We start from the raw sequence: 15,594 nt of genomic DNA on the forward strand, positions 1-15,594 counted from the left end.
TACAATATAATGGAAGTTTGCTAATTGGTGACCTTATGACTTATAGCTGATATACATTGTAGTTCAATTTATTACTTGGCTCAATTGTACATAATCCTTATTTTGTATTGACAGATTTTCGACGGTTGAAGTTTGCAAAATGCCTCTCAGGAGAATAAGAATTACTTGCCAGCTTTTAGAGATGTATGTAATATATATATAAAGGAGGCTTATTTTAGTTTATAACATTTTCTTGTTTGTATGAACCTTTCTATTCCTATTGTGATATATATATATATATATATATATATATATATATATATGAAAACCAATGTCTTGTTTTTGAATTGGAATTTTAACAAAAGTTAAATGGGTTTAGGTTTATGAACCTTTCTATTGAACATATTTTAAAATATAATATAACACTACCTTAAAGGCTTTCAAAAATAACAAAATCATCCATAATAAAGGCTTTCTTAACAAAACACCATAATTCAGAATCAAAATATTGTGATATATATATATATATATATTTGAGTTTAATAAATAAACAAAAACATGTTGGATTTTGGTAATTTTTATCTCATCTTTTGAAACCCTGTGTTATGAGTTTGTAAACTAATGATGTCTTGCACAAAAATCCTGATATTGTAAACAGGCCCTCGAATATCGAATCAACTGCGACATGTCAACACCATAGGTTAGGGATGCAGGGATGTTGCTGTCCAAAAATTAAAAATTCACAGTAGGAAATTGAAATCATCACATTTATCATACAGCTTGGCGGAAAGCTGTCCATGTTTGTTTCGATTAAGGAAAAGATCGCGATGAGAGGCTGACGTAGAACAGTCCGTCTTAAAACAAAAACAAATATATAAACAATGGTGCGGTTAACATCAAGTCAAAAATCTCTCTCGATCAACTTTGGTAAAATAATATATCCCGGGGGATTTACTTTAGCTGAAATTGTGGGTACTCTAAATCGAAGACATGCATATTGCCTCGAAATGATGAGGAAAGTTGACGTTGATCATAGTATAAATCTTGTGAGAAAGATTTATCCCTGAAATCAAGAGCCAAAATGTATATTTTTGGAAATCCACAAAATTTTAGCCCCACGAAAACATTTGATTTTACAATGTTAATTTGCGTTTCCTTTGTGCAATATGTGAAATCGTAAATGTGCTTACATATCATGTACGTATTTTATCCAGTTGTATTGAGTTACTGAAGTACGATGTACTGCAAAGGGCATGTTTTGTAAGGATCCAAATTTTCGTGGTTGTTGATTAAACAGAATTTTTTTTTAAATCTCATGACTGTGGTCCGCTTATTTGTTTTATCATAATTATTTCTATTACCTGCAGCACGGAAATAATTATTTAAATAATGATTATTGAATGTATGAAATAATAGAATAAAAACCGCTTACCCGGATCTTCAACATAACGTTATGGTAAAGATACAGCATCGATATTCATATTGCCGAACACAAATTTCGCGGCTATCGGTGGAAACTACATTAAGATGAATTGACTTCATTTTAATGTAGCAGTGTTGTTTTAGATTTTATGTCTTCCATTATAAAATGATATCGAATTATTTCCAGGAATATCTTATATTACTTATTAAATTATATATATATAATTACACATTGATTTAGTGACATCACATTTTTAGATAAATATTACAATGGCGCCATTATGATTACTCACACCATAGATTCCGAAGTTACCTTAAAAAGTCTCACACCAGCTGTGACGGGTTGCCTTTTGTATTTTTCTGTCGGGTTCTCTTGACTTGTTACCTCCCATGCGTCGCTTGGGCATTAGCTTTCGCCTGGTGATCGTAACTAAAATCAAAGAGGTATTTGTGATTCAACTTTTTATTCTGTGTGTTCATTATAGTGATGTTCACAAATCTGAATTTAATATAATCCATATAGGATCTTTCATTAGTTTTATTTTCATTAAACGTGTGTTAGAAATAACAAGTTGTGTTCATAGAACTCTATGCTCCCAGTTGCAACAAAACAGTGGGACATGAAAACTGTACAGGATAGGACCTGTGGTAATTGCATGCACCGGTAAGGTCTTGTCATAAGGAACACACATGGCAAAATATAAAATTGACAACAGACAAACAGGCAGCACAAAAACAATTTGTTCCCGATCCTTCAACCCGGTGGTATAGAAATATTTTTTATTCGAATAAAGGTGAGCAAAATGGTAAAACGAGATTTACAAAATTTTATCATATAACTTACGTTAAATTTTGACAGATTTTAAAGTCAAGATGGAGATGAAAAATATAACAGATTTAGCTATTTTATTGCATCACTTATATCGTAACGGCATTGTCTCCATCACAAAGATATTACAATGGATTTTTGATTGGTACAGTCAATGAAATTTGTTCCAGAGTATACTACACATGTGACATATACCAAAAATATGGAATGGTCGAATTCACTGGATAAAATATCGATTATTTGTTATAAAAACCATTAAAATTTTTGATGTATCAGATTCTGAATCATCCCTGACATCCAACATATAACTTGTGATCTCTCCAAGTGTATAATGTCACATTTCTGAATGAGAAAAAGGAAAATAAAGGACAGAATCATAATAAATACAAACAATCATCGCACACATCTAACTCATAATAAAATATATATTTCCAAAACATATTGACATCATAACATTGTCAGATAATCAATAACACCACGAATATACTGATCTGTCTGACCAAATGTCTGCTCAGCCTTAAAATCGATGAAACGAAGGTAAATAAAAACAAAGAAAAAATACAAGAAAACATACAATGAAAATAATACAAGGTTTTCGGAAGAATAGAAATTTAAACAATGATGCTTGTTTTTACCGTAGTATTGATTAATTTTCAGTTCCGCATAGGTTTGACATGTACACTGGTTTTTAATTTAGAACTAGCCTAGTTGAATGTTAGTCGTATTAGGGTTAATCGATGGTGAAACATGGTATGAGCAGCCATAGTAAGGGATAAAGTATATTGAATGTAAATAAAGTGAATTTTACTTCTCGTTAATCTATTCCATTACCTATTTATTCTATATTTTCACGTGCTCATTGTGATACGTTGGTACGTATGTTTTTTGTTCCATACTTCTTACCGATGCTGGCAGGGACTTGTTTAAACAACACAATCCACTTCAGCTATGAGTAATCAATAAAGTGTGTAAGCACTGTTGTGTACAACAGACAATTGTTTACGTTATATTTATAATGTAAGTAACGATTGTAGAGAGCATTTGTTTCTTTGGTTGTGTTTTTCCCTCATATATAAAGTTTGATAATGTAGTAGTTTAAATAACGCAATTATCACTCATTGTCACAAGAGGAAACTGTGTTCTGCATTTTAAATGATATGATAACATTGATTACTTTAGTCATACTACTGCCATAAAAGCGTTAAATATTAATTTACTCCAAAACTTGTATTTTTCGAGTGTTTCTAATTTTCGTATTTGTCGAGTATGAAATAAAATCAAAGAAATAGATAAGGGAAATGATAGAGAAAACTACTGAAAAATTTTAAAATTTAAATAATGAATGATGTGTTTTCTGCCGACAGTCATCATGGAAGACACGGACAGCCTTTCAATGAAGCTACGGAAGGGAGGCAACACCATTTACACTTCTGCTAGAGAGGGTCTCTGTAACTCGATCAGATTTCAAAGGTTCAATAAGGCTGCAGAATGTTATCGCAGAGCCTTCCAGGCAGCAGAAACGAACGCATAAATGATATCAGCTGTCAAGAACTTAGCAATGGCCTCATTGAGATTTGCAAAGGTTGAAATAGAATTGTCTATGAAAGCTGCAAATTCAACTCATTATTATAAAGAGGCATGCAAGTATTTTTCATCTGCATATTTGAATAGAATTGCGTGCAATAGACATGAATGGACAGCTAAGATTCTTGAATCCATCAACAACTGCTGGCTACACTTTACTGATTTTATGAATGATCACTTCGAGTTATCCGACAGATTCGACCAATATCACCTTGTCCTTGAGGCTGTTGAAATACATTATTTTAAGGGTAATTTTTATCTCACTCTTGCAAGGTTACATTTCCATAATGGTGTGACAGCAATTGAGAACAAAAATTATCAGAGACGGTTGTCTGAAATGAGTAACTGCTAAATCCTCATTCCCGAGGATAAAAAATATGGTTTGAACAAAAAGTTTGTCAGGAAAGAATGTGATATTTTAGAGGAAGACGTCATAATGCACGAGTGTACTGCGAATGCAATGCAAGCAATAGCTGTTGGTAAGTGAAGAATAGAGGCAAATGGCAAACGTTTTTATTATCAAAAGTATAGTTTATTAGTTCTGATGTGATTAATTCTCATACATTTCCTCTTATTCAAGCTGAAGATATTTCGAGGTGCAGTCTTTTCTTGAAATTGATATGTTGTGAAAACCATTGTATCAAAGCTTACACGTATATTGTTTTATCAATTTGAAAAATTTTTCTAGCACGAAGCCTCAATTTTCATATATCACTCTACGTGATAGGTTAGATAAGAAGGCGCTATATGGAGCTTTTCTCTTTCCGACATGATAAACTTTACTTTATTTATTCTAAAGGTGCTAAGTTGTTCAAACAAGCCATAGAACAGGAAGATGTTATAAATATGGATAGCGTCTGTGTTACCCCTCTATGTTGTACTATCTTTATGTTATACAAAATACCAGCAATAACCGTTCTCAAGTACAAATGTTGAGTATTAGCACAAACAGAAGAAATGGTATCAACAAGCAGTGGTTAACTATCATCCCGATAGGGCGAATGAGAACGAGAATGGGTTACAGTGGTAGGTTCTGACAGAAGAGATCACCAAGATCATCAACTGTCGGTATGACCGACAGAAGGATTTGTGAAGGCAGCAGCAATTTAATATTTATTTGGTACGGATCTGCCAAAACTCGCCATCATTTTTTTCAAGAAAGAAATATTTCATTTTCTATTTTTGCAATATGTTTTACAAACACATTCATAATATACGACGTGGAACTTATCTCTTAATTAATTATTTTTGTTTTTTCTTTATTGAATCGCACGTTTAACGTAAAAGTCAAATGCATTTTTCCCCTCCCCTTTATCTTTTGGGCCGGATATGTTATCTTGAGCTCACAAATTCAGATTGTACGGCACAAAGTTGCCATTATATATCTATCGAATTTCAATACAGTCATATGAAATCTATTTTATTTCGGTTTAATTTCGTCCTCGAATTTGGTATAGATAAATGGAAGTGCCAATTTGTGAACGTGTAACTTAAAGCTATATTTAGAACATCGATTTCTAACACTTTGGGTTTCTCTCTGTTGTCTACTACATTTCAAAATCAGGCCTATAACATCACTAGCTATTTCTAGAAAAATCAAAACAAGGATAAGTTTGATTCATTATTTGTCTATACTGTATGTAATTCCATTTTTTATAGAAAGGCGCTATTTACTTTTATACTTGTATGCAATCGTAAAGTGTATGATTTTAATAAAAGTTATTTTGAGAAACGGCCACCCAAATTAGCCAATATGCCACTGTAAACACATCCACAAACACTGCAATATTACAAGAGACTTCAAAATGAGTTCTTTCCACTCTGTGTCTATTTCATGCATACAATTTTGTTGCCGGTTAAAGTATGCAAATGATCTCATAAGAAAATACGGAGACTCCTAATATATTGTTTTTATTTATAGTGAATCGCATATTGTTGTGTTTTTACGAAATAAAGAACTTAGAACTATCCGAACGTTTAATATTTATTTATTTTCCATTTTTGATTTTATGTATTTATTATAGTACGGATATGTATTTTGTTATGTTTAATAAATAAACTTGTATGCAAAATGATGTCGGATCATTGTTATCTATTAAGACAGTTATTTTGTTTCATATCCATCTTAGTTCGCCAGCTTTTCAGAATTTTTAATTTCTATATTTAAATTTTAGAAAGTTTAGAAATGTTTAGAGATGTATTGAGACTATAGTTTCATAATTACGTCTCGGGCAAAGTGACATGTCTAAATCATTACTTCTTTTTGTACAATTCACCAATAGGTGAATGGTATGATATAAAAGACACAACAGAATATCACCTTTTGACATATCCTTAGAGATACAGTGGAGTCAAACAATGAATTAAACTGCATCATACAGCTGTTTCGTTTTTATAAAAGACACAACTGAACATCACCTTTTGACATAACTTTGCTACATCATACAGCTGTTTCGTCTTTATAGGACTCGTCAGTGATGCTACATCATACAGCTGTTTCGTCTTTATAGGACTCGTCAGTGATGCTACCTCATACAGCTGTTTCGTCTTTATAAGACCTGTCTGTAATGATAAGAGCCTACTTTTGAAGCCTAGGAGGCAACTGAAGGAAATCCAAAACCATCGAAAGAAGCATCAAAATCTAGACGTGGGATGGTGCATTAGCCCCATGATTTATTAAGTTTCGTAATTTCCATATATCTGATAATTTAAGACCAGCGTCAAACACATGTGTATATTCCGAGATGTGTCACTATTCGAATGAATGAAAACTTGCAGAATATGTATATATTTTTAATTATGAGTCACGACAATCTAAACCTGGAAAAAAGTACGCTCATAACACAATTTTTTTTAACCTTTCGAAAATATATACCGAAACTTTAAAGGTTACAAACAAATAATAAGCACTAACCTGTTGATCAATTTTGGTGTTCATCTGACGCTCTAAAAGTTTCAATATGTAGGCTCTTAACATCATTGAAGAGTTCTTGAAGAAAGCATCAGCGGTATGATGCAGTTCAATTCTGTATTTGGCTCTACTCTAATTATAAATTATATTGAGAGGTGCTATATACTCGCAAGTCTTTTTACAACCTCTGAAATTATGAATGTACGATAATATTTTCCCCTTAATTTGGGGTATAACATACTCGCTACAAATGGGTTACTGGCGTGCAATATATTCTAAAGGATCCATTTTTGGTGGTCCAATTTTTTGTGGTTATTTCGAGACTTCAACCTAAAATGAATTTATTTTTCGTTGAAAGAGACAAAGAATTATGGTCTCGTCTACATATTTTATGTTCATTTTATCATTATTATCATATCCTCGGAATTAATAAATGATAGCCACAACCAGATCTCCTCGATAATAACCAGCATTCTTTACGGTACATGAAACAGTTGCCTAAGGAGACATAACAGTACAATATAGATATGAAATATTGAATACCAATCAGAGTAACAGGTCTATTTTGGCAACAGCATCATCACAGACGACACAAATTATAATTCTCTTTAATCGTTGTTGGGATCAGTAGGTATTTGATGTTCTGACATTAAAAACACATATAAAAATAATGAAATTTGTAAAGTTATAGGGGCTAGTATATTTGCCCAGCTATATTTTCACATAACTTTCAATTAATTATTTTATTTTCTTCGGTCGCTTTCTAGGTTTCTAGATTTTGGTCGTTAGCTTCATTGATGAGTTCTAGAATGATATAGAGGTTGTATGATGACAGCTACGTTATCAATTGATTCTACTTCATCTGATTCTAAATTTGTACTACAAGGTTATACTAACTTGTATGCCTATCTGACGGTAATGTCCAAAATTCTTTATCAAGCTTGCTTTAGACATGGATATAATTTACATATTAATTATACATTCAAAGGTTGGCAGTCGTTAACCATAATAGTGTATTATAAAAATGTGTCATTCCATTGAAGCATCAAACCCATATAAACTAAATCCTTTTGTGAAAAACATGGCAATTCTCCCAGCGCTTCATGTTTGCCACTTGAAATACATTATAGAACTACCTACTACCCCCTCTGTTGTCATGTTATTCCAAACTTCTCTGATAATAGACACCATTTAGTTGTTAAAGACCTACCTTAACCCTGTGCTGTTGTTATGATATTACTATACCTGTCTGGCATCCCGCTCCGTTGTCATGTTATTCAATAACACACAGGTATGTAACCTTACCTCCTACAGTCTGTAATCTTACGTCAAATATAATTAACCTATAAATTATACCTTACCTTGACGTGTTGTGTTTGTCTTTATCTGATTCTCAAATAGCAGGTATAAAGTCCTATTTAATTTAATATATATGTACTATTAAAAGATCAATAGATTTCGAATGTGAGTACTATACTATTCGTACAATGAGTCCCGTGCAGAAGAGGTTGTGTGATCTCATCCTGAGAACGAAGGTCATCGCACAGAGAAATGAAATCAATTGAACCAATTGGAAAACTTTCATTTCTTAATTTTTCTTTTACCTGTTATTGTCCCCTCTAGTGATACTCCTCCTTCACTTAATTTTACGTCATTTCTGTTGCTTTTGTATTTTTCCTTTTTTTCCTTTTTTCCTGAGTATAAATGCCGTCATAATGGAAGAAGGTTGGGCTCAGTGTAAAGAGGTCTCGTTCACCGAGATAAAGCTATAATCGTTAACATAGTTCTATGTGTGTTGGCTCTTCAGCTTGATGGCGTCTTTTCTTTCCGGTCTATTATACCTTTTACACCAATTTTTCCATATGTGTATCTTTTTATGGTCTTTAAACAATTGTATCCTTGGTCTAGGTGAACTTACCTTTTGACAGCCGTCTCCCTCACCTTCCTCCGGTCTCCTCCCGATTTTACGGTAATGCATACTTTACATTCGTATGGTATAGTTAGCATAATAATCGTTAATCGAGATTTCGAAATAATTGAAAATCATCACTTCCAACCGAAATAATATTGCTGATTATTTTTATTTTTCTCTGTTGTTTACAAAGAAATATCTCCGAACGTCTATTCCATTCTCGACTTTTTTTATTTAAGCATGTTTATGTGTCAGTATGTAATGTAAAATGGAGAAAGTAGGTTTTACATTTTCGCCAAATTATCAAAACACTGATATTAACAATGATATAACAGAAGAGATGAACTAGAGAATATTGATGGTGTATTTTATCAATAAACTAAGAGACTAACCACTATCAAAATTCAATCAACTGTATCGTATTTAAAACTTTTATTAACTTGTATGATTTATGTACAAGTAAATATACTTTATGTCATCGATTAGTGTAATTACGGATCAATTAATTGAAATTCCTTGTAATGTCATACATCTGGGATGTTCAACTACGTAAAATTCAAGGAATGAATAAATAAATAAATAAACGGCTTCATTATGATTATTTTATCGAATTGGAATAGAAACTTTCGCGACGGTCACTTGAACAACTCTATCACTATAATTTAAAACTAATGTTTATTCTAGTGATATAAAGCTTGATATAAATTTGACAGCTTCTGTCACGGCTCCGTATCATGACAATAAAAGATGTGTATCCATTTATCTCCCATTGTTGTCAGAAATATCTTTGAACTAAATCGTCCATAATATCAAGAAAATTAACTTCTTTTTATTGTATTTTCCTTACAGCATTATATGCTAAAATGTAGAACAGTCGTTATTGCTTGCTGGGTCTACATTTTTGATGCAGGTATCATGCCATTGAGAATATGTTTAAAACGCAGTTTAAGTCGTTCCCAGAGTTGTCGTTCCTAACGAGTAATGCTTCTATCAACATTCTGATTTACAAAAATCTTGTATAAAGCTCAAAGAAGAATTTTACAAAAATAATCTCGAGAAGGTTTTTTTTTAATCTCTTTATGAGGAACGACAAAGTCTGCAAAGTCTGTTATTTTCGAGGGGCCTTAACTTATTTTCGAGGATGGAATAAAACCGCAATAATAGATACCTTCAAAATAGAATTTATAGACCATAGAAAATTGCTTGACTTCCGCGAAAAACACATTTCATTTGCATATTTGTGAGATAATAACAAAACGAAACTATCGAAAAAATCAAACTTTGCAGTATCGGACGTAATATTCCGACAATTGCCGTTAACAGACGAGGTCTTCCAAAAGCTATTCTTCTGTCTACATATGAACGTTTTACAAAATAAAATGGAAACATAAAAGTAAGATTGGTGTATAAAATACAATAACAAGAAAAAATTCGTTTTGATATAATTTAATGCTGGAATGGTTGGAAATCACAGCTGAACTACAAAAGTTCTTATGATTTTGAAACGTTTTGATGTTTAAGACGTCATTAATATAACAGTTTTTGAGAACATGGAGAGGAAGTTTAATATTCCTCACCCTCTTCCTCGCCCTCACCCTCGACGGAGTCGACACCGACCTCCTCGTAATCCTTCTCAAGGGCAGCAAGATCCTCACGAGCCTCGGAGAACTCTCCCTCTTCCATACCCTCTCCGACGTACCAGTGGACGAAAGCACGTTTGGCGTACATAAGATCGAATTTGTGGTCAAGACGAGCCCAGGCCTCGGCGATGGCGGTGGTGTTGCTCAACATGCACACGGCACGCTGTACCTTGGCCAAGTCACCTCCTGGCACAACAGTGGGTGGCTGGTAGTTGATTCCGACCTTGAAACCAGTGGGACACCAGTCGACGAACTGGATGGTCCTCTTGGTCTTGATGGTGGCGATGGCAGCGTTGACATCCTTGGGCACAACATCACCTCTGTACAACATGCAGCAGGCCATGTATTTACCGTGACGGGGATCGCATTTCACCATCTGGTTGGCAGGCTCGAAGCAGGCGTTGGTGACCTCAGCAACAGACAGCTGCTCATGGTAGGCCTTCTCGGCGGAGATGACTGGGGCGTATGTGGCTAGGGGGAAATGGATACGTGGGTAGGGCACCAAGTTGGTCTGGAACTCAGTCAAGTCGACGTTAAGGGCACCGTCGAAACGGAGGGAGGCGGTGATGGAGCTGACAATCTGGGCAATCAGACGGTTCAAGTTAGTGTAGGTTGGTCGTTCGATGTCCAAGTTACGACGGCAGATATCGTAGATAGCCTCGTTGTCGACCATGAAGGCGCAGTCGGAGTGCTCAAGGGTGGTGTGGGTAGTCAGGATGGAGTTGTAGGGCTCAACAACAGCGGTGGAGACCTGGGGAGCTGGGTAGATGGCGAACTCCAGCTTAGACTTCTTTCCGTAGTCCACGCTGAGACGCTCCATGAGAAGGGAGGTGAATCCGGATCCGGTACCACCGCCGAAGCTGTGGAAGATAAGGAATCCCTGGAGTCCAGTACACTGGTCAGCCAACTTCCTGATGCGGTCAAGGACGAGATCAACGATTTCCTTACCAATGGTGTAGTGACCACGGGCATAGTTGTTAGCGGCATCCTCCTTACCGGTGATCAGCTGCTCGGGGTGGAACAGTTGGCGGTAAGTTCCGGTCCTGACCTCATCTGGAAAACACAAGTGCAAAATTTCGATTGAAAACAAAGCATGGAACAAAAAAAGAAATTATTATCAAAAATATCTGTTTATGTATTTATCTTTTTTGATTTTTCTCTAAATCTTTATTTATTAGTCTGTTATTTTTCTATCTGCATAAATATATACACACACATAATATATCATAAAAATATATGATAATATATATATATGTGTGTGTGTGTTTTATTATTATCAATGTAATTTATTTATTCTTTTATTTATTTATTTTATTTTATTTATATGTAGATATATTTATTATTTAATTATCATGACACCGCAGCAGCGAAGCAGGTAAACATCAAATTTAATTAATGCAATTAGATAAGCCCTGTAATTATCGGGTTATTGTTTTATTTAAAGAATTAATGATATCTGATTACAATCGACCTCCCGGGGAACTTAATCCTGTCGGATTGTGTGACCTGCCAGTTGGCAAGTACTTGGGACGATTATATTTACTGTATACAAACCAAGGAATTATTGGCAGATTGGCAACTAGCTTTAACTTATCCCGAAAACCATCGATCCAGTATTGATTAACAGGGGATTATCAGGTAGAAAACGTTTTATATACTACCGGTAACTAACAACACATCTAATCCCTAGTCAGCTAATTATACAGGTTTAATCGACCATGTCAGGGTATTTAATCTTCACAAAAGTTAAAAATTTAATTAATACGGTCTTAAGAGTAGATCAAATTTATCGCTGACTTAAATATCGATTATTTGAATTGTTCAACTTACGTTTTAAATCAGGGCGTTTAAACGTGTTCATTTGGCATATTGTCAGATTGGCGTTTTGTTACAGGTGCAAAACTGGATTAGATTAACGCGGTGTTAGTTTTAACTTCGATTTTGGTTTGGTGTAAAATTTCTTACATTAATAAATCAAAGCTATATTTTTATAACAATATTTGTTAAAATATTTCTTTGTATTTCGTTGGAAAAATACACATTTTGAATATTTCTAAATGAATTCAGTTGATGCTGTTATGTCATAACACATTAATAAAACGTTTAAAAGTACACCTGTATTGATAGTTAACATGAATTTAATCTTATACTCAGTTACAGGTAGTTTTTTTGCATGAAAAAAATTTTCATTGAATGTTACACAGTTTATATCAAATCAGTTAAATGCTTAGCCCTAACTAATTGATGTATATTCTAAATCCGCCATTTAATCGCATGATAGAGTTTTATCTAAATATCCGTTACACACGAAGTGTTGTTTAAAACGGAATAGATATATATCCGATAATATCGGATTAATTTGATATTTAACTCTAAATGACTTGTATGTTTTGTGTAGACGGTTTAATCGCTTGGGAGCGCTTGAATGCCAACAATAAACGTGAACATTTTGTGAATCACCTGATTGAACACGATACCCAGGTAGATCTACCAAACAGATACACACGTGCAAACTATTTGTCCCTTAACACTGGTTTAGATATAGATATCTAAGATCGTGTCATTACTAATCGAAAATCAAAGGTTCGATGTTTAGGTACAAAGAATTTCATGTCCGGGCGCATAATAAGTAATTACTAGAAACGTGTTCTGTGTGTCTACCTTAATTTGACGTGTAATGAAAGTCATCGTTTATTTTTATTTATTTGTTTTTTTTTTTTTTTTTTTTTTTTGCTTAAATTTCACAAACCTATACTAATTACGCACTTCCGTCATTTACATATTGACAGGGACCTAAAATCTATATCTACGTCCCTGGTATTTGATATACAATACATAATTTATGTTTTGCTTTTCTGTTTTAAAATAGAAAATTAATCGATGGTTTGTCATGATTAAAGATCCTTACCGACTACGGTGGGCTCAAGATCGACGAAGACAGCCCTGGGCACGTGCTTGCCAGCGCCAGTCTCGCTGAAGAAGGTGTTGAAAGAGTCATCTCCACCTCCAATGGTCTTGTCTGAGGGCATCTGGCCATCAGGCTGGATACCGTGTTCCAGACAGTACAACTCCCAGCAGGCGTTTCCGATCTGGACTCCGGCCTGTCCGACGTGGATGCTGATACATTCCCTCTGTAATTGAGAAAATTGTGTTTAAGCTTACAGTGCTCCAGAAAAACAAGCAAAATTATTATAAACAACTGCATCACTGTCTTAAATTTTGTAAGTTTTTTTTTTCTCCGGGGCAATTCAGGTGTCAAAAAAATGCTTTTGATATACACTAAAAAACATATTGTTAGAAGGTCTATACAATTACAATGACACTATTTTTTTTAAATTGAACATCGAACCTTGATTGCCTCCTTGCATCAAATTAAATTGTAGCAATGTACATGCACAAGCATAAATGCAATATTTAAAATCAAATTCGATATAAAATAAATGGGGGAAAATTGTAAAAAGAAAACCAATAAAAAAACATTAAAATATCTCGCTTACCATGATTGGTTTTTAAAAGAGTTCCAAAGGACTCGCAGCTGTGACTATAATGGTCTCTGTGAGGATTAGAAATAGAGGGGTAGGATTGCGAACACCAACTATATACCGAGTGCACCTGACTGTCGTCATTGGCGACGCGTCAACAACGCTATCGATTGGAAGTTTGTAACATAAATGGGATCATTTGCCTTCCGAGCTAAACAATAAAAAGATCTAGCCGTTAGCCGTTTAAAGTACTGTATGTAGAAAAAAAATCTTTTGTGAAACCTTATCGATCTCTTTAATATACATAGGTTCAAATAATATAATCCAACTTTGTCATATTGATTATTGCGTACTTACAATGTATAACGGTACATCGACTTTCACAAAACTCAATCCCCGATACATATACGTGGTGTGTTACATATTCATATCTTAATTTAGGGTAAATATTTTGTATTTCAAATTTTTCTGCTTTAAAATATCAATCTTTTTACAGTACAGTGAGTATAACTATTCCTTATTAATGATTTGTCCTATTGAAAGTTAATTAATTTCTACTTTTGTTTAAACGATGGTAATCACACGTTAATTTTAATTTGGTTTGTTTTTATTTACTAATTTAACAGCTAATCTACACTATGTCAATGAATTCTCAATTTCCGTCTTTTCCGGAAAAAATAGAAGAATACCGATTTCAATGTCACGCAGATTATTACGTCAGAAACACAAATATGTTTTTAATTTTCCTTTTCTGAGGTAAACAAGGGTTTAAATGGTGTTTTCTTGTTTTCATTAAATGTACTTGAAAACCATTACTTCAAAATACGCCCACGTAGAAAAACGTGTCCATGTGTCATCGGGGTACAGTGACTTCTGTCCCCACTGAATGATCATTTCCGGTATCCGTCCATCGAATTTTTCATGACTATATATTTAGGATGGCAATGATTTCACAGATTTCACGAATCCGTGAACACTTTTCAAACCAATAAGAACTTCACTTAGGCTTCTCTACTTTACAAGAACTACGCTCTTATAAAATTCAAGCCAGTAAGTTTTTAATCATAAGTGTTCAAGCGGGTTTTGATATGACAAAAAATGAATTTGTATACACATATTATATTTTTTTATAACGCATCAATTTTCTGATTTAAAGAGAACCATTAGACAGTTTCCGAATGACTATGGTATTCAGAATAACATAATGGCGGAGAGAATAGAGGTAAGGGTTGCTAAATCGATTGGACTTTCAGACCGAAAAAAAAAAAACAGATTGAGAAACACAATGGAATGTCGCCGCCTGTGTAACGTGTATAATTAAATGTAAATGTCAGTGAGGTTATCACTACCTCGCCTGTAGTATTAAATTAACACGTGGTAATCCCCGCCATGACAATTTCAGTTCGCTCTTGTGGTAACACTATTTGATGTACAATTTCTAGTGACCTGTGTAATACCAGAAATAATGAGAAGTGTCTAGTATCAGAAAAAAAATTAGAAAATCCCAAACAGAGTAAAAGTATATTTGTCATCTGTCCGACCAAATGTTATAAGCTGGTACACCTATGTTAAAAACACATGTACAGTCGAGATTGATATAACTTCAAATAACTTGTTTCAGAATTATGTTCAAATTAAACTTCGCGAAGTAAATGCAGACCGCCCTTAATTTTTACTGTTTTATTTTATTTTATTATAGTATCTTTATTTTAGTATATAACATCTGTGATACGTATTAGTAAATTAGGTTTCAGAGGGCAACAATACGCCCAGGCAATGTGTCAATATCTATATATGATCATGGGGATTAATTCATTCACGCGGTACCTGTGTAA

General features: G+C 33.9%; 1 protein-coding gene and 1 pseudogene across 1 annotated transcript; one reads left to right on the forward strand and one right to left on the reverse strand.

The window, feature by feature from the left end:
- The first annotated feature begins 3,599 nt into the window (after positions 1–3,599).
- LOC132545460 (uncharacterized) lies at positions 3,600–4,907 on the forward strand (annotated as a pseudogene).
- A 5,160-nt stretch (positions 4,908–10,067) lies between these two features.
- On the reverse strand, positions 10,068–13,812 carry LOC132545451 (tubulin alpha-1A chain-like). Its single transcript, XM_060209135.1, has 3 exons — positions 13,775–13,812; positions 13,186–13,408; positions 10,068–11,330 (listed from the first exon to the last, which is right to left on the reverse strand). Exons 1-3 carry the CDS (start codon positions 13,775–13,777, stop codon positions 10,201–10,203), a joined length of 1,356 nt encoding a protein of 451 aa, XP_060065118.1. The 5' UTR covers positions 13,778–13,812; the 3' UTR covers positions 10,068–10,200.
- Between the last annotated feature and the right edge of the window lie 1,782 nt (positions 13,813–15,594).

Source organism: Ylistrum balloti, unplaced genomic scaffold (assembly GCF_031769215.1).
Source record: "Ylistrum balloti isolate Yb309-2 unplaced genomic scaffold, AGI_CSIRO_Ybal_v1 Utg369848, whole genome shotgun sequence".
Lineage (NCBI taxonomy): Eukaryota > Metazoa > Mollusca > Bivalvia > Pectinida > Pectinidae > Ylistrum > Ylistrum balloti.

What these genes read in the sequence shown, in the direction of transcription:
- LOC132545451 (XM_060209135.1), bottom strand. An exon ending in TCTTGAGCCCACCGTAGTCG is followed by an intron (nt 11,331 to 13,185) that starts GTAAGGATCTTT and finishes TGTGTTTTCCAG; the next exon opens with ATGAGGTCAGGACCGGAACT.